General features: G+C 28.9%; 3 protein-coding genes across 4 annotated transcripts; 1 reads left to right on the forward strand and 2 right to left on the reverse strand.

Moving 5' to 3' along the window:
* Positions 1-275: 275 nt before the first annotated feature.
* LOC145190997 (metabotropic glutamate receptor 3-like) lies at positions 276-3,130 on the reverse strand. Its single transcript, XM_080067917.2, has one exon. The coding sequence runs from the start codon at positions 2,919-2,921 to the stop codon at positions 396-398; it is 2,526 nt and encodes an 841-aa protein (XP_079924043.2). The 5' UTR covers positions 2,922-3,130; the 3' UTR covers positions 276-395.
* A 3,725-nt stretch (positions 3,131-6,855) lies between these two features.
* Positions 6,856-13,853, reverse strand: LOC145184801 (uncharacterized). Of its 2 annotated transcripts, none has more exons than XM_090079309.1 (9): positions 13,561-13,853; positions 12,794-12,927; positions 12,322-12,407; positions 11,427-11,559; positions 9,322-9,420; positions 8,939-9,091; positions 8,393-8,507; positions 8,160-8,308; positions 6,856-7,807 (listed from the first exon to the last, which is right to left on the reverse strand). In XM_090079309.1, exons 1-9 carry the CDS (start codon positions 13,673-13,675, stop codon positions 7,277-7,279), a joined length of 1,515 nt encoding a protein of 504 aa, XP_089935435.1. In that variant the 5' UTR covers positions 13,676-13,853; the 3' UTR covers positions 6,856-7,276. The 2 variants fall into 2 exon arrangements, with proteins under 2 accessions (XP_089935435.1, XP_089935434.1); XM_090079308.1 differs by having other exon boundaries at positions 9,313-9,420.
* A 1,047-nt stretch (positions 13,854-14,900) lies between these two features.
* Positions 14,901-15,527, forward strand: LOC149891785 (uncharacterized; the record flags this gene model as incomplete). The annotated part of the gene is made up of 2 exons (XM_090078001.1): positions 14,901-14,999; positions 15,163-15,527. Coding segments are annotated over 2 exons (333 nt in total), but the record flags the coding sequence as incomplete, so codon positions are not given.
* Positions 15,528-19,488: the final 3,961 nt, after the last annotated feature.

Below are 19,488 nucleotides of genomic sequence, written 5' to 3' on the forward strand. Positions count from 1 at the left end.
AAACGAAGCAAGCAGGTTTAAAAAGTAATTTTTAATAAAAAATTTTAATGCCATATTTGTCATTACGTCATAACTTTAAGTAATAATTAATAAACCTAGCTTAATTATTTAGTTTGTATTATAACACTAATATATATATATATATATATATATATATATATATATATATATATATATATATATATATATATATATATATATATATATATATATATATATATATATATATATATATATATATATATATATACAAACACATATAAAAAGAGCATATATTACAAACTATTTTTCTAATTCTAAACTTTTTGTTATAATTAATACACCAAGCAAAAATCATCCGACCATTATTTAAGATGAAGCAAATAAAATTAGGTAGTTGGTTTACCCTCGTTTAATTACAATCCGTTTGTTTCCGATAAGTTTAAATCTGGTTTCTCAACGTTCCGTGAACTAGTTTGCCTGGTATTTGATTCAAGTACTCCTTTCAACGTTGTTTTTCGAAAACGTTTGATGGTGTTTTGCTCAGGATCAAATAAAATTATCTTCACTTTAAAACCGAACAAAATAACGAACAGTAATAAGTTGGAAAGGTTTGATGCTAAACACAGCAATAAGTTGTTACTTACAGGATCTTGCAAACTGAGTCCGATTGGAATTGATATCATTTGAACTATACAGGATGAAAACATTCCAAACGCAACGTACTTTGCTTCATTGAACTTCCACGGTAATTTGCGACCGCGAAAAGTTTGAATTGCGCAAAATATAAGTAGGATGAAAACGCAACCAATGTGAAAAAAGAAAAATGTTCCAGTATTGCAATATTTATAGACAGTCAACGCGTTTACATTTACCTCTTCTATAATAATTAACGGATACATTGTTTGAACCACTAAAATCATAGTTACATAGATCAAAATTGCACAGAAGAATAAAAGGCCTTCTTTGAATCTTATACGCATCATATCTTTTTTAGAAAGTTTTCGAAAAGCTCCGAAAACAGTGATTAGGTGCGTAACTTTAATTGATGTTAATGTGATGATGGCAAAATAGAGTAGTCCACCAATGTAAGTTCGACTCAAGCATTTCAATTGCGAGTCTTCTTCGAGAGTTAGGATTGGTACTGCAAACAGAATAAGATGCACCCCCATCTGACCCAGCGAGAGCCTAAAATTTGATGAGCGAACAATCGGGGTATTTCTTTTCACAAAAAATACCAGCATAAAAATAATTGTTATAACCCCTCCTAATAGTGAAAAGGATAAACCAATTACTAGACGCAAAAGTTGCTCTTTCTGTCTAAAACTCCATAAAATGCGCTTCAGTTTAATGCATTCGGTTCTGTTCGCATTTGAGTAATAGTCCTCGTCCAGTTTACATTTTTCACATTCTCCTGATCCTTTTTGATTTTTGACATAGTTTTCAGCACAAAAAACGCAAATCCAACAACACGTTTGTTGCAAATCAATCACAGCAAAGTGACCAGGGGGGCAAGGCTCTGCACACTTTGATGAAATGGTATTTAAAATACTGTCATCAATTTTTTCAAAGCGCATTTCGGACGACCAAGAACCAATATACAAAGTAGTTAAGTTGGTAGCTATGTAAAGATTGTAATGAGCTGTCATGGGATCTTGATTATTATTAAATCGAAATGAATTATTTTCAAAAGTGTGAAAGCTAATATTTTTTATTATGTTGTTAAAATCTCTCCTGTTTTTAATCAATACTGGATTGCAAGAGCTTAAACTGTGTTGACATTCCTGGTATTTTAAATATGAGTTTATGAAGACACTTACAGCAGTTTGGATGTAACTTACCCAGCTGAAGTCTAATGACTGGGTGATATCACCAAGCTTGACATCATGGTATGTTTTATTAACGCTGTATTTTTCAAACAGTGCTCTTAACCATTCGCTTGAGTTTTCGTAAGTACTATTTAATAAAAAATTTCGAAAATCATCTACGCCGTGTGAGCTGAGCAAAACCATCATAATTTGACCAGCGTAGTTTTTTTTAAATTCAATCAGCCAGTCCTGGAGAGTGCTTGATTCACTCAGAATCCAGTTAACATCTGTTAAATTCAAGTAACGGCAATCGTTGAGAAGATTTTTTGCTGAATCAATAAATCCCCAAAAAATGACAACTTTTGATTGAGCTGCTACCTTAACTAAAGCATTTGCGTACTCATTTTGGTCATAGTCATCGCCAAGACTAATATATGCACTCACGCAAATTCCATTATTTGAAAACATGTCTTGAAGCAAAAAGGCGCCATTTCTTCCATACGAACTGTCTGAGGCTATAATTGAAACGTATGTCCAGTTGAAATGAATTAACAAATCGGTGATGAACATAACTTCAAACTCATCTGTTGGCATAGTGCGGAAAAAGTTCGGATATAATTCTTTGTTACTAAGTTCAAAACTTGTTGCGCTGTAACTGACTAATGAGATTTCAATAAACGACGTCAACTGATGAACATTTATAGAATTCGTTGAGTCCGTTGGGCCCACGAGACCTAAAACCTTATTTAGTATGGAATTATTTACTAGACAGACGTAATACTGATTATAGATTAAATACTGTGTGTCTAGGTTAAGTAAAATGTCTATTGTAGCATCAGTTGTCCCTTCGAGCACGGCATAATTATCGGAATCGTAAATTGTGTAACCGAACGAAATCTTTTTCATGTGGGAGTTTGCTTGATTGATGGTATACCTCATTGCCTCTGCCCAAATTACGGCTGTATCATCAATTTTTTCTTTCTCGCAATATTGGACAGGGAACATACCAAAAATAATTACATCTCCGCTAGCTTCTATTTTTCTTTTTTTACATGATTGGCTGAAAGCCAGGCATGATAAGACCAGCATTAGATTGGTAGCAAAGTTTATTCTCACCTTGTTTCTTAACTGCATTCTCCGATTTAAAAAAACTAAATCCTATGCAACTTTATATAATCAAGTCTATCTAATTTTAATTTTTTGCTTTTCTTTCTCTGTGAATTTTTTGATCATTTTCAAAGTAAACAATTTAGAACTAACGTAAAATTTTACCGAAGAAAAAGAAATTCTGTTAAATTGTAAAATATAAAATTTAATGAAAAAACATGAAATTCTATTATTTTGGAGTGGTTACAAAAACTTAATAAAAATTTTATGAAGTATAAATATTTAATGTGACACTTTCAGGTATAAATAATTCACGAAATAGTTAACTTTAGCCCATTTGCAATTATAAATAAATTAAAACTCCAAAAAAAAATTATCCCTGAAGAGCGCACGTTTCTTAAACAGAAAACAATTAAAATGTGCAATTGATGCTGTATAAAACATTTGTTCGAGCTAAAAATTTGCTTCTATTACCCGTTTAAAGCAAATATTTTTATCTGAGCGAATTGTATAAAACATCAAGCAATCTAAGTAAAAAATCGTTTACCAACAAAGTTAAAAAAGTGATTTCAGCTTTCTTCAGCTTATGCAACGTAAGACAATATGATTATTTGCCTTAAATTAGAGAGAAAAAACTAAATTTTCTAAGAGATTTTTTATTCAAAAACATTACTTCAATTATTGCGGTGCAACGCAAATCAAAATTTTAGTAATGGAACAAAAATAGTTCATGTGACATGAATTTTTGGTATAAATAATTCAGAAAAAAAAGTAAAATTTCTTTTATACATTTCTAATTGAAATATGTAAGCACGCCCAAATTGCTCCTTAACAGAGAATTAACAATCGTTAACTGAGAGATTGCAGTTAGAAAAGTTGTGTAAAATGAAAGTTAAGCGTCTGAGATTTGTTTTTAACTTAAACCTCTCCGCTATATGTAAACACTTTTATTTTAGCACTTTGACTATTAATAATTAAATATCTTGTTACAACAAATATAATTTATTATAAATAACATTGAAAAGAACATTTTAGTTTCCTCTATTGAGCGCAACGTGACGTAACAAAAGGTGAAGGATCGGTATACACACGAAAACGTTTTTAAAAGATATGTTTTCAAGTCTCTACTAGATTGGGGAAGTGGGGGCAAAACCGCATATGGAGGCACAACCTTTTCTTAAAATTTCCCTTTAAAAATGTTATCTAATATGGCAAAAAATATACCATGCGTCGGTAAAACAGTTTCCTTCATTTCGCTTATGTCAAAAAGAGTGCCTGTTGCGTTCCTGAGAAGTTGTGCATAAAAATATTTATTTTGATAAAAATATTATATTTACATCATATTTTTCCAGACCTTTCTTTTGAGGATTAAGCAATATTTAACTTTAGTGTTAAACATAGAGGAACATGGGATAAGATAACGAACGTTTTCAAAAGCATATATCTTATTCAATAAAAAAATCATTAAAAAATCAAAAAAGTTAAAAATTGCCTGGAAAAACTCATTAACTAAAGCTACCTCAAATTATCATCTTGCCCCGTATGCGGTTATGTAATTTTTCAAACAATCAAACTATATATTTATATAGGGCTATGCAAAAAAATGTCTACTAATCAGTTCATAGCAAATTCCAACACAACAAAATAAAGCAAACGTCAAACAAAACATTTTAATGCATAATAAAGCAATGTAATAATGACTAAGCTACACAAAAGTTATTACATTACAGGTTTATGGTAAAACATGTACTTTGGCGAAAGGACAAACGAGTCATCTTGCCCCGTTCATCTTTCCCCTAGGCTACTTAATCTTCAAAATGACTCAGAACTCTACATAAATAAGTTATCATAGCTTAATACTACTTGTATGGCTTCCAAATTGAACAAACTGAATGAGAAATTCTTGCTTACCTTTGGCTGGTGATGTAATGATGAAATAAATCAAATACAAGTGGATAAATTTTTTTTTTCCTTTATATAGTAAAAAACTTTTTAACAATTATCTTTGATTCCGAAAATAATATTTACAAACAAAGCATAAATAAATCTAGTAGATGTAATCTACTTCCCTCTTAATAACAGTCAGATTTCATATTTAGTTGAGTTTTGAAGATAACAATATGTTTTCATCTTGCTCCATTCGTCATCTTACCCCTTGTTCCCCTATAGGGGAACAAGGGGTAAGATGACGAATGATTACACATATATGTGTTATCAGCGTTATTTCATCAAGTGAAAACCATTTTTGATATCAACATAACCTAATAAGCAAGCTATGAAACTGTATTCTTTCTAAAAACTGTCCTTCGGGGCGAAACCGCATAGACGCACCAGAGGCACAGCCGCATACGTTTGATATTTATCATAGTTAGATAATTACGAATGACAATAATTACAATCGTCACACTTGAAAGCGTTCATGTAAAAACTTGAATAGAAATAATTTTTGCTTTGAGAAGTTTGAAACTAGATTTCGTATTTTTTTATTTAATTTTTATAAATGAGTTTTTGATTAAAATATAAAGCTAAGAGTATAAATCTTTATCTTGTTATTTATGTATATCTGGTGATTATTATATTATTATACATAGTAGGTATATATCTCATTGTAGGTATTTCTTAATTTTAATATATTATTATTATTATTATTATTATTATTATTATTATTATTATTATTATTATTATTATTATTATTATTATTATTATTATTATTATTATTATTATTATTATTATTATTATTATTATTATTATTATTATTATCATTATTATTATTATTATTATTACTATTATTATTATTACTATTATTATTATTACTATTATTATTATTACTATTATTATTATTACTATTATTATTATTATTATTATTATTATTATTATTATTATTATTTTTCTTTGATAGAGAACGTAACAAATGATATTAATAACTTGGTATTTTATTAATTTTTACTTTAATCTTATAAATCATATTTAATCACATTCTAAATACTAAAAAAAGCAAAAATGCTCAAACAGTTGCCAAAACTGCCGAAACAAAAAATGCTACACCTACGGAAATTGTAAGTATTTCGAAAGAGAAAACTCAGACAGTAAATACAAAAAATGCCTACACATGCAAATTTGCATCAAAATCAGCAAACAATCCCAGCAAACATTTAGTCTAAAAAAAGACGTCTTAAATGTCTTTTAGACGTATTAGACGTTTTTTATACCTCTAAAAGACATCTTTTTTAGACTTGATGTTTGCTGGGATCTGAGCTGTGACAATTGTAAAGAAAATATACCATAAAAAGTGTACCCCTAACGATTTTTGTGAAGGTGCGGTTGTGCGTCACAACGGGGACATAACCGTTTTTTTCACTAAGTGTAATTTTTGTGTAATACATTTTCAAAAACCGTTTTATTTTTTTCTTAATTGCAGCAATTTAAAGCTTAATAATGTGACTATTGAAATAAACTGTTAAAAAAAAAAATGTCGTTTTTCTTTTCACATTTCATTAATCTAAACGTTTTGGGGGCTGTTATGCCCTCACTTCCCCTACGCCTTTTTTGTCATCTAAAAATTTCTAAATAGAGTTTTTAAAATTAAATACATAAGCTATTTCTTTAAGTTTAACTTCCATTCTAACATTTCATATGCGTGCGAACTTTTGTTAAAAAATTATTTCTTGCCGAAACTCTTTTCTCACATTGTATAAATATTAGTATTTGTACGTTTGATTTGTAAAAATAGCTTATTTGGTTTTGAAACTCGGCAACTTTTTTCGTTAGTTCATTTATTGAAAGTTCTCTTTAAAATTAGATTTAACTTTAAACATAAGAAAACGTAGAATACGATTATTAGTTGTATGTCAGATAATTAGGGAAGAAAATGATTACTATTTGTATTTCAGAGGATTTAATGCATTTGGTGTTAGTACAGCCAAGTAATAAATCAGGGCACACATTACAAACAGAATTATAATTTTTAGTAATTTTATATTTATTTCATTTAGACAGATTACCCCCGTCAAAATATTGTTACAACAGTTGTATTAAAGATTTCTTACGAAATGAACGTCGTGTTAGTTATTGTAATTAATACAAAATAAAATATAGAAAGTTATTACTAATGTCTAAAATAATAAATCTTCTATTCTCATCAAAGAATGTATTTTAAAGTGAGACTCAACGAATCTTTTCTTTTAACTCGATTGAAAAGATTGAAAATCAAGTTGTGCCGTGTTATGTTTTAAGAACATTTTTTTAAAAAAAAAAAAAAAAAAGATTGATAGATTATGGTACGCAGTAAAATTTTTTTAAAAAAACTTAAAAAATAAACAAACAAACAAAAAAAAAAAACAGACGACATTCAAATGTCCTTTATCATATCATCTGAAAAATCTTTAACTCCACAACTGGTTATTCATTGTGTGTCCCTTATTAAAATTGCTGTTCATTACATTTTGCTGGCTAAACCATCCACTATTTCCCACATTCGATGCTCCACTCATACTGGTATCAGTATTATTTAGAAACATGTTTTGCTGACTTATACCTCCCATTAGTCCGCCATTCATTTCAGAAGTGATAAAACTGTTCTGGTTATTTGTAAACACGGTGTGGTTGTTGGGCGTACTCACTCCAACATTACCAGCAAATGACGGTTGACCACCAAAGCCAGACTGTGAGTATAAACTTTGGTTTGCATTTTGCAAACTCCCCATTTGGCTATTCTGCAGGTTGCTGTTGAAATTTGTTGCATACGGAAATCCCTGGTTAGGCATAAAAACATTACTTTGCTGGTTTAAAGCATTACTTTGTTGGTTTGCAACGTTGAACTGCTGTTTGTACATTTGGTGCTGTTGAGTAACTCTAGCTTGAGGGTTATTTGATAAAATTGACATTTGCTGCATTTGGTAATTCATCTGGTTAACCTGAAAATGGCAATTATAATTAGTGATTAAAAGAAAAAAACAACAAACGCGTAAACGCGCTTTAGAATTAAAAGAGTAAAAACTAAACGATCTGTTTTGCACGTTATAGGGGTTGTTATGCAAGTATTTGCCCCTTTCAGTTGCTGGCGTATATAACCAGGAAAACCTAGTTCTTGAGTTAGTAAATGCTTCAATAGTTAAATCTCAATATAAATGTAATTAAGTAATTATCAACTTTCTCTATGGTTAGGAAAGATAAAAACGCGGCACACTTCTAAAATTTCTGAAGTATTTTTACAATATTCAGAACTAAGGGTTAAAAGAACCACAGAGTAAAAGATTATATAAGCACCTGGTTTTGCATTTGTGGATAACCGTATAAGCCTTGGTTCATCATTTGTTGCTGTTGTGGCTGCTGCTGGGGTAAATAAACACCACCAGGAACTCCATAAACTTTCTGTTGTGTTGAATTACCAGCAGCATAAAGGGAAAGAATTGAGTCTAAAAAAAGTAGGAAGTATTTAAGTGTCTTTTAAATATTTCCATAACCTTCCATATTTTAGACTTTAAAGAAGATTTAAAAACCTTTTATTGATTTTTGAGGCTCTTGGGGAGCAATAGACGCATTAGTAGAATTTTGGAGTAGATCAGAGGTGATGGGGTGAGAAAAGTCTGTAGAAGAATGTTCAAAAGGTGAATGCTAAAACAAGAACATAAAATCAGTTTTTATTATTGTCAAAATAGTAAGCACAGTTGAAAATCTTTTATTTCATCAGTAATTTTTCAGCACAATACAATTTTTACATATGGAAATTGATTAACTCATTGCTAACAAGCTAATTAACTAATGTAGAATTCCTTTTTTATCACCAAAAGAAAACAAACTTATACACAAATACTGTCACCTCTTTTTTTCATTTTATTTAAATCAACTTCCATATTTAAGCATAAATTTTACTAATAATTATTATATTTACATTCATTGATTATTATTAAAACTTAAAAATATCTCTTATGAGTATAAACATTTTATAAATGCCTCCAAAGCTTTTTTTCAAACATTTTTTTCAATAAGTAAGGGGTAACAATATGTTAGTTGATGAACTTAAATATAAAATGACTTATACTTACAGATCCATCAAAGTTCAATAAATTACCACTACTTGCAGATGTTCTAACTATATCTGTTTTTGCCTCATTTTGAGCGGGAGTAAAAAGTGACAGCAAGTCATTTGTAGAAGAACTTTTGATTGGTTGATGAGCAGCAGGCTTAAGAGAAGATTCCTAAAGGGTATGGAAGTAACTAGAGATTTTGTCTGATTCTTTTGTTACGCAAAGATTGAGAGATTTACATTCTTTTAAAATAATAACTGCTTTAAAAGTCAGACATTCAATTTTAAAAAACACACAAGATTAACACAATAAAATGTGGTGGCATAAAATTCAAGACTAATTTTTTAGTAAACATTTATAACACTGTTGCATACAAAATTGAACAACTTTACATAACTAACAGTACTATTCTGTGATGCCACTTTTAATATGGTATTGTTGTTTGGGGTTTTTTGGTCATCTGATCGATCTTTTCGCTGACGAGCAGGTGCAGCCTGAACCTGAAAAAACATTTAAAAAAACAAATAAATTTACTCATATAGATTTGTTAAATCTAACAGACAATATATTTGTAATTTAAAAATATAAATCAATAGTTAATCAAATGTTAGTAAACTTAATATCTATCAAAAACATTTTAAGAGAACATGCTTGATACTTTTTCATAATCGTAGACATTTAGCTCACTACCCTTATCAAGCCAAAACTTAAGTACTTCTAAAAAATGAAATTTTAAGTTTTGCTTTAACTGTATTTTTCCCTCTTTTAAATAAAATGTTTTGATAAGATGGGGTCAATCAAAAAGTTTACTTTTTTAATTGTCTCATAAAAAAAAAAAAAGTAAAACAAAAAATAAAAAATAGCAATCAATCATCATTTAAAAGCTGAAATTGGCAGCAGAATCAGTACACTCTTGCACAATTCTTAAAAGAAACTATTGGTGAGCTTCCTTATTGGTTATAATAATAATAAAGTGTTGCATTATAAATACTGAAAGGCCTATTCAGTAGTCTTTCAGAACCTTCTGCTATGTTGCTTTTTCAAAGCAATGATAGTAATTATTATTTTCCCAAGAAGAGTGATTCTTGTTATGGAGCTCAGGTATCTTCTAACACAAGAAATATCCTTTTAACCTTCATGGTAAAAAATTCAGGGAAATCTCTCAAGAAAAAGTTTTTCCATTGATTCTTTTCAATCTGTCTGGTTTCTCAGGCCAAATATATTGTCCATCATTTTCTGTTTTTTCTCAGCAGAGATAATTTATTAAACAAGAAAATCCTACAGTCTCTTATAAGATAACCAAAGATTTTGTTTGAAAGTGTAAAAAATAGCCTTTGCATAGTTTTCATTTCAGATATCCTGTTACTTGAGATTTATCATATCTATACTGTTCTTGGTAGCCTAAAGACCAATTAGTGACTTATTCAGAAAGTGATAAAAAAAGTTGAGCCTTCAATTCATCCTGTCAGAGAAAACTGATCCTGAAAGAAAATTTTCATAAAGTATACACCATTCTCCATCCAATTCACACAATTGAAAGCACCTGAGGTACAAAAACAAATTCTACCTAGTGGAAAACCAGGCGGAACTTCCTTTTGTGCCTCAAGTGCACAAAGTGACTTGTGATGGACAGAAGGCAGGAACTTTGTATAGACTGCATGCGTAAGGTGAAGATACTACACACGTAATTATGTAGTAGTCTACATAATTACGCATGTAGTATCTTCACCTTATGCATGCAGTCTATACAAATACTCTAAAGTAGTACTATTTAGAATTTAAATTCAAAAATCTAAAAATATTGAGTTTATCATTTTTTTATCAGTAAACTATAGCTTTTTGTTTTTCTGATTAAGTCAACCATCTGTTTTTAAGCAAATGCTTATATCACGAAGTTGAGTTGAGTTCTTTTCATTCTGATTTAAATTTTAACATTTAGCTTTAGAAAAGCTTTATGCTTTTTAGAATACTTTAGAGTAGTGTTTAAATAGATACTCTTGAATTGCTTACACTCCTACTCTTATTGTCTGCACTAAATTGTAGATACAACTTTTTTTTTAGTAATTTGTAACTCGAAAAATGTAATGTTTACTCTTGAGACTCTTTTGTAAGCAACACTAAAATCATTTTTTTTGAAGTTTTTCAATTGAACTCACCTTTAAAAAAAAAAAAAAGATAAGGTTTGTTTAAGAGTGTTGTCATGGATTCACTGTGTCAATTTCTTTTTTTAACCTTTTACAGACATTTTAGTTCATAATGTATTACCTCATTATTGCATTCTTTTTTTTTTTAATTTTGAAATAATTCAATAAAACTTTACAGATTCTGATTAAGATTTCAGTATTAAGTTTTATGAAGCTAAATATTGAAATTTAAATCAGAATGAAAAGAATTCTGCAGCCTGTTATATAACCATTTGCTTAAAAACAGATGGTTGACTTAGTCAAAAAACAAAAAGCAAAAATAATTCAGATACTTAAAAAGATAAAAAATAAAAAACATATACCTTTTCTTTGTCATTTACTGTATCATTATCCTTTGCGAGATTTATTTTTGAAGAATCATTTGGAGCAGGTTCACCATCTTTCATGATATAAAGTTTTTTCTCATACTTATTTCGAATAAAAGTTTCAACAGCACTGGAAAAAAGTTAAGTTAATTTCCCAAAAATCTTTTTAAAAATATTACATCAAGTTTTACCCACAACAAAAATATGAAAAGCTACATAGAATGTAATCTACATAAAGAGTAATCTAATTTTAAAATTTAATTCTACCTACAACAAAAATGTAAAAAGTTTAGAATTTAATTTACACTTTTGATTGCTAGATACCACTTTTTTAATTAAACTAATATTATCACTTTTTTACTTTATTATTTTTTTTAATACTTGGAAAATATTTTTTTTAAATCTTTAACTTTTGGTAAAACAGGAGTGATAACTGGTAACATGATAAACCAGGAGTTATAACTGCAACAAGAAGCAATAATCTGCAACAATAACAACCATTATTGAAGTGAACTATTGTCACAAAATAAAAGCTTTAGTAAATTCAAATAATGAAAAAAAAAAAAAAACAGCTCTTCAAAACATTTTTGCATTGTATTTTGTCATATTGTTAATTGATAAAATTGATAAGTATTTGTTTTTCCATTCAATAATTTGAGTGAAAAAATGTGTAATTCTTTAAAGTTATTCAAATACTTAACAAATTAGTTTACTTGACTTAACTTTCTATATTTTAAAACCCCTATGTAAAACTATAGCAATAAAAGTATATTATTCATAAAACTGAAATTTACAAGAATACCCATTTAAAAATTATTTTTTAAAAAGGTCAAGTAATATATTGCACACTTGTTTTAACAGTATATAAAAGTTCCCATCAAAAAAAGGATACTGATTTTCACTAGGTCGAGAAAACTCTGGAGGCAGATAACACTCATAATACTCTCCTGCTCTTTTATTTCCCCATTTCAACATATTCTAAAAAAATAAGTAAATCTTGTTGTTTTTTTAAAAAATTACTATGAAATTTGTTATAATGGAAAACATTTAATGCAGTAAAAACATTTAACGCAGCAAAAACATTCAACGCAGCAAAAACATTCAATGCAGCAATAACACTAACTGAATTTTTCCGAAAAATGGAAAAAAATGTGCTAGAAATTCTGATTTGTAAGTTGTTATGTTGGAGAGCTGATGCAATACATACTTTAGTATAAAAACTAAAATCAGAATGTTAAACAAATTTTTGTTGAAATATTTCATAATGGGAAATGCTGTACATCAGGATTCAAAAAATAATTTTTTTAATTTTGAAAAAAAAAACATCAATAATGAGGTTAAAGGTTCAGATTAGGATAACAAACCTCAATTTGATCTATATTCCATGAGTCTAAATCTACTGACTTGACTTTTGACAAGTGAACACCAAGATTTCTATGAATACCTGCACAACGAATACAAACAAAGACACCTAGACTCCAAGAAGCCCATCGTGGTCCTGAAAAATTGTGACATTACTAATAAAAAACAAAAAGAAATAGTTTTAATTCTAAATTTAAGTAGTTATAATAAATGTTGATATTTAAAAAGGTAGTAAATGAATAATATATTCAACAATACCAATAAAATTTTCAAACAAAACCTTTAGGAGAATTGAAATGTTTGGCAAAATAACTAAATATTGAGTCAAATAAGATGTTTAAAAGAATGAATGTAACTGATGATACATTCATACACACATTTAACATTAAAATAGATTTATTTTTATGCCCTAAAATGGAAAAGTCTTCTGATATGAGGAAATGTGTAGTACTGGTTATGTCAGTAAACCAATTTCAAAAGTTAAAGTATCTTGCATAGTATTACACATTGTGGCACTTTTAAAAAGTAAAATAGATAAAGAATATTTTATACTTTAGTAAAAACTGAATAATAAAATTTATTCTATAAAATTTAGCCTACCATCTTAACATTAACTTCTTAAAGTGATTATTTTTGGTTATGTTTAATTGTGATTACAATCTTTAAGTAATATGTAAATCATTGTGTATTTACGGTAATGATTTTACAGCTTAATAGCATTGGCTATAAAGACTTAACAAAAGACACATAAATACCCATCGTAACGTACCTTTACTTAGGCAATCAGCACAAGTTTTATTAGGGAGTTCTTTAACAAGTTCTCTCAATATTGCGTGATGTTTTTCTTTCTGTTGTTTCAGAGCTTTGTCAACTCTTGTCGACATATCAAGAGAGGCGATTAAATTTCCTAAGATGGTTTTTAGGCTTTAAAAAACAACTAGGTCCTATGGAAATTTAATCAATATTAGATAAAGAAAGCAGAGGACCCCTAATATCCAGCCCTGCTTTTAATTTTTAATACGACGATTTATTCCACTGGATAGAAAAGTCAATGACGTTATTGTTTTCTCTCGCGCCGCCTGCACAAAAAATACAGTTTTTCGCTTCATATTGTGAATAGTAAGAAGAATTTAACAAATCCTTGTGTAAAGTGGGGTTAAATTTTTTTCGTTACGAGGAGTTTTACCTGGTAGCCAACCCTAATACGCTTTACGGCAAATAATAAGACTTTCGTATCAAATAGCCCATTCATATTAATAAGACCGATTTTTAATAACACTTGCTTTTAAAACGACGTTAAGTTTAAACTTTTTTTTAACTATTAATCCTTAAAATACAGAATAAATCAGGTTTATTTTTACGAAACTGATTAAAACTTAAATTTGCTAACTCAAGTAAATATTCTTTTATATAATACTTCGGTCACGTCTACTTTGAAGTATTTTTTAAAAACAAAAACAAAATGGAAAATTTACTAGATGTAGAGATCGATTTCCTTAACTAAAGTTAATGTTCTGAAGTATTAAAGAAGACGATGCAAGAGAAGGAATTTTCATTTGGAATTGATAAATAAAATTTTATTCAGCTATGTCTCAAGACCTCGGTTAGTTTGGAAAAAATAGAGATCTCAGCACTTTTATTTTGATAACATAAATATTGGTCAAAATCTGACTGGGTTGCAAATATCAGAATGATAAAAGCAGCATTTGCACACTTATGTTCAGAGTTAACAATATATATAAAAATAAAAGACACTGACTAAAGAAAGAGTGTTTCAGTCGAACAGAAAGTTGCAGTAACTTTGTATTTTTTCTCTGAGTCTTCTAAAATTCAAATCATAAGCAACCTTTTTGGTCTGGGTCGTTCAACAGTATGTGAAATAATTCACTTGTTAACAAATGCAATTTTTGATAACTTACTACACACACACACACACACACACACACACACACACACACACACACACACACACACACACACACACACACACACACACACACACACACACACACACAGATATATATATATATATATATATATATATATATATATATATATATATATATATATCTACCTCAAGAAACAGAGGTAAAAGAAATTATGAAATAATTTGAAGAGATGTTGAACTTTCCACTTGTTGTTAGTGCAGTTGATGGGTGCCATATTAGAATAAAAGCACCAAAAGAGGATCCAGAGGATTCTCTTTTGGTGCTTTTATTCTAACAAGGCACCCATTAACTGCACTAATCAATTGATTATTCTTCAAGGTTTTGTTGACAACAGATATCTTTTTAGAGACATCATTTGGTTGGACAGATCTCACAATTCTCATGTGTTTAAAAACTCCCCTTTATGCTTAGAATACCATTAAAAAAGTTTCCTACTAAATCATTTCTCAGGAAACATAGCAGGAAAACAAATATCTCCTTTAATTTTAGGGGATTCTGCATACACTTTGGAAGAATGGCAAATGAAACCTTATTCAGATTGTGTGAATCTTTCAAGAGAGGAAAAAAGTTTTAACTTTTCACTGAGTAAATCTTGTGTAGTGGTGGATAATGCTTTTGGTAGATTTAAAGGAAGATTCCAATGCATCTCCAAATAAATTGATACATCTATTGAAAATTCTGTTAAAATAGTAAGTGCATGCTGCATTCTTCATAACTTTTATGAAATCAGTAATCAGAGTTTTTCTGAAGAGTGGTTGCAAGGTAGCAATATTAATTTGGTTAATATAAGCACTGGAAGAAATAATTCTGCTCAAATTGAAGCAGAATAAGTCTGCAATAAAACAATATCTTTCAAGTTGTGTAAACCTTATTAGCAATTCCAATACATAGTTTTTCATTAAAAAACAGATTTCTTAACTTGAAGAAGCAAAATATATATATATATATATATATATATATATATATATATATATATATATATATATATATATATATATATATATATATATATATATATATATTATAATAATAATAATAATAATAATTATTATTATTATTATTATTATTATTATTATTATTATTATTATTATTATTATTATTATTATTATCATTATTCTCGATTTTTCATAACAACTTTTTTTTCATGGAGACTTGTAGAACCTCTCATCCAAACTAAAGTTTTTTAATAAAACAACCTCGCGATGTCGTGTTATTTTGCTACCGTTTTATAAACTCATTTATTTGAAATGTTTTAAAAAGCAGTATGAACGGAAAAATGCGTCACTGGTTTAAAAACCACTACGGTACAATCTCTCTAATTCGAACTTTATGGGGAAAAATAAAAGTTCGAATTAGAGAGATTTTCGAATTATAGAAAGTTGATTTTTTTTCAAATATTCTGGTCAAATTACAAATAGAAATGAAAAAAACAAACAGTGATTCTTAGGCCTAAATGCAATAGAGATTCTGTGTTTTAAACTTTTTTATTTTTTAAAAAAAGTCAGTAATTGTAGATCGCCTTTTTTGAATATGAGCGCATTTGTTTGAAACATCTAAGTACAGCTTTGTTGACATGATAATATGTATCAACCTTCACCCGTCTAGCCAAATTTCCTTGACGAAAAGCGTCAAAGATTTTATCTTTATTTATTTTCCAGGTTAAAAGAATGTTTGGTGGAATATCAGATTTTCGAAACCTCTATTTGTTTTTCCTTTCTCCAATTCTAGTAGAACATCGTGTTTCCGCTTTAAATTGGTTTCTTTATGCGGTCTCTTTGATGCCACGATGTTTTCAAAAGATAATAATTCACGTTAATCGTTTTTCAAAAACTCAAAACATTCTAAATTTAAAAAAAGAATTCAACGGTTAACGAGCTTTTTACACATCAGAAAATAAAAAAAATCAATTTACAGAGAGATTCTCACTAAAGGGTCCGAAAAATCCAATCGAATTATGGAGGTTTTCGAATTATTATAGAAAGTTAAACAAAAGAGTTTCTTAAGCGCATTTCACGGTGACTTTACATTTAGTCGAATTAAGGAGGTTTTCGAATTAACCCTTTAACTACCAAAAGCGGCCGCAAATAAAAAATTATTTATACCAATAAGTTTACCGGTTAAATCTTCCGTAAAATTAGTGTAATTTTGTAGAAATTCTGTAAAATGTTTTGTTTACGAAAGGTAAACAAAACATATTTTGTTGTAAACCCTAATTCTTATTTATAAGTTTTAATATTTTAATAACGATTATTAATAACTGAAATTTTAATGCGAAAACTTTTTTAAAATAGGCAGTTCAGTTTACGTAGTTAAAAAATATACTGTATTTAAAGTTTTCTTTTTTTTAGCAAAATAACATGACTATTATTTTTATGTAAAAAAAGGTTGATGTCGCAAATATAATAAAATAAGAAAAAACATTTAGTATTTTTTATTAAAATAATATCATAAAGTTACATAGTTATATGGACTTAACTAGTTCAACTAAATAATAACAACTAACTTAAAATATTTTATTTCTTAAATTTTTTACAATTTAAAAACAGAACACAATTTTTACAGTTAATAGATACACATAATATAACAACACTGCTTCAAGATGTTTGTTATTAGTATGAAAAGCTAGTTGTTTCCTAGTTAATCTCCATACTCTGTTTCAGTATGCCATAATTTAAAACATGGTAATGCACAAAGGCCTGGTTTGCCTGGACATAAAGGGCAAATGGTCTTGACATCTCTTCGAACACCTTTTCTAGAACATACACGGCATCTTGCCTGTGGTTTTTTCCAAGTTGCAGTAGGAACTAAGGTGTCAGGAAAATGTCTCTCTGTAAGTCTTGATGGAGCATCCCCGTTTTCTCTTTCTTTTATAAAATCAACTGAATTGTTTCCATCAAATACCAAAGATGCAGCAACATCATGTTGAAACTTTAAGAGTTTAGTGTTGGGATATTTTTTCTTGTATAAGATGTAACTATTTAACAAGGCAATATGCAGCAAATGAAATGTCAAGTTTTTATACCATTTCATACTTTTTTTGGCAATTCAATAAGGTTTTAACATTTGATCGTGTTTGTCAACTGAACCCATATTATAGTTGTACTCTACAATACATCTTGGTTTTTTGTTTACTAAGAAAGGAGGTATTCCTCTACGTCTTTTTACTGGAGATACAGTTTCATCATGTTGACTACTAAGCATGTAAACATCTTTTTTTATCTTTGTACTTTAAACATAGAAGTGGGCCAAAGCGAAATGCAGTAGTTTCATTAGTCAGAACATTTGCATTTTTTACAACTAGTGGAATGCGATTTGATCGAATTGTTCCACATGCTGTTGTTCCATAGTGGTGCAGAAAGTGGAAAAGCCTACATGAAGAGTACCAATTATCCATCCAAATAGTATAACCTTTATTCAGAAGTGGCAACATCATGTATACAACAATTTTTTCAGTATTATTGAAGCTTTTACATTCTTCTGGTAGTTGAATATCAATAGCATCAGTTGGAGTTTGTTTTCCGGTATAAATTCTGAAACGGTACATGTATCCAGAGTCTTCACATAGGCAAAACAGTTTTATTCCAAATCTGGCTCTTTTAAGAGGAAGATATTGTTTGAAGAGTAGTCTACCTTTCCATAGTAACAATGACTCATCTACTGCAATACATTGATTTGGAGTATAAACACTTTGAAATTTTTCAAAAAGTTCCTCTATAACTGGTCGTAACTTGTATAATCTATCTCGATTTGGATCATTAGGGTTAGGTAAATTTTGGTTATCATTTATATGAAAAAACTTCAATAGTAAATTAAAACGATTACGAGACATAACTGCATTAAACACAGGTGTTTGAAATATTTTATCAGTTGACCAATAAAAATGTGTAGCAGGTTTATGAATTAAACCCATAGTCAAGATCAAACCTAGAAACTTTTTCATTTCAGACAGAGTTGTTGGGTTCCAAAAACGAACATAGGAATGTTTTGGTATATTTCTGCGCGTTTCAATAAATTGTTGAGCAAAAAGATTAGTTTGAACAACCAAATGATGTAATAAATCATCAGTAACAAATAATTGGTAATATGTTATTGGTCTAGAGTCAGAAATCTCAACATTAAAACCAGGTTGACCTAGGAACTGATGTAGTGTTGGTAATTCACCATTTGCAGGCTTCCATGTACTGTTTAAAAAGTTGGGACAAGTCCAAAGGTTGCTGACTTGATTTTCATTTACTATATGATAATCTAAAGGACTTTCAACTTCCATTTCTTTGATATTCTCGTTGTCTACATCTACAATAACACGATCTTCATCAAAATTGTTAATATTTATTTCAATGTCTTCAACATTAGTACAATCTTCATTAAAATTGCTAATATTTGATTCAATTTCATCGTAAGAACCATCACTAATATCTTCTCCACTGTCTTCGTCATCATCGTCACAATCCAAACTACTAAAGTAATTTATTACCTCTTGCAAAGAATAAACTTTTTTATTGAACGACATTTTTGAAAACGTAAGTAATATAAATCCAATATAATAAGAAAGTCTATGTAAAGCTGCCGGAATATTCCGGCATGGTATTATTTTTATTTTCAAGCGCCGGAAATAGTCGGCACAATTTATTTAGCGGTAGTTAAAGGGTTAAGGAGATTCGAATTAGAGAGATTATACTGTATTAAAACCAGTTTTATTTATTTTTGATGTAAATGGGGTATAAGAAGATATTCGCGTTAAACCCCAA

Source organism: Hydra viridissima, unplaced genomic scaffold (assembly GCF_058129835.1).
Source record: "Hydra viridissima isolate aposymbiotic clone 2 unplaced genomic scaffold, HvirCarnegie_v1 scaffold_2, whole genome shotgun sequence".
NCBI classification, from domain to species: domain Eukaryota; kingdom Metazoa; phylum Cnidaria; class Hydrozoa; order Anthoathecata; family Hydridae; genus Hydra; species Hydra viridissima.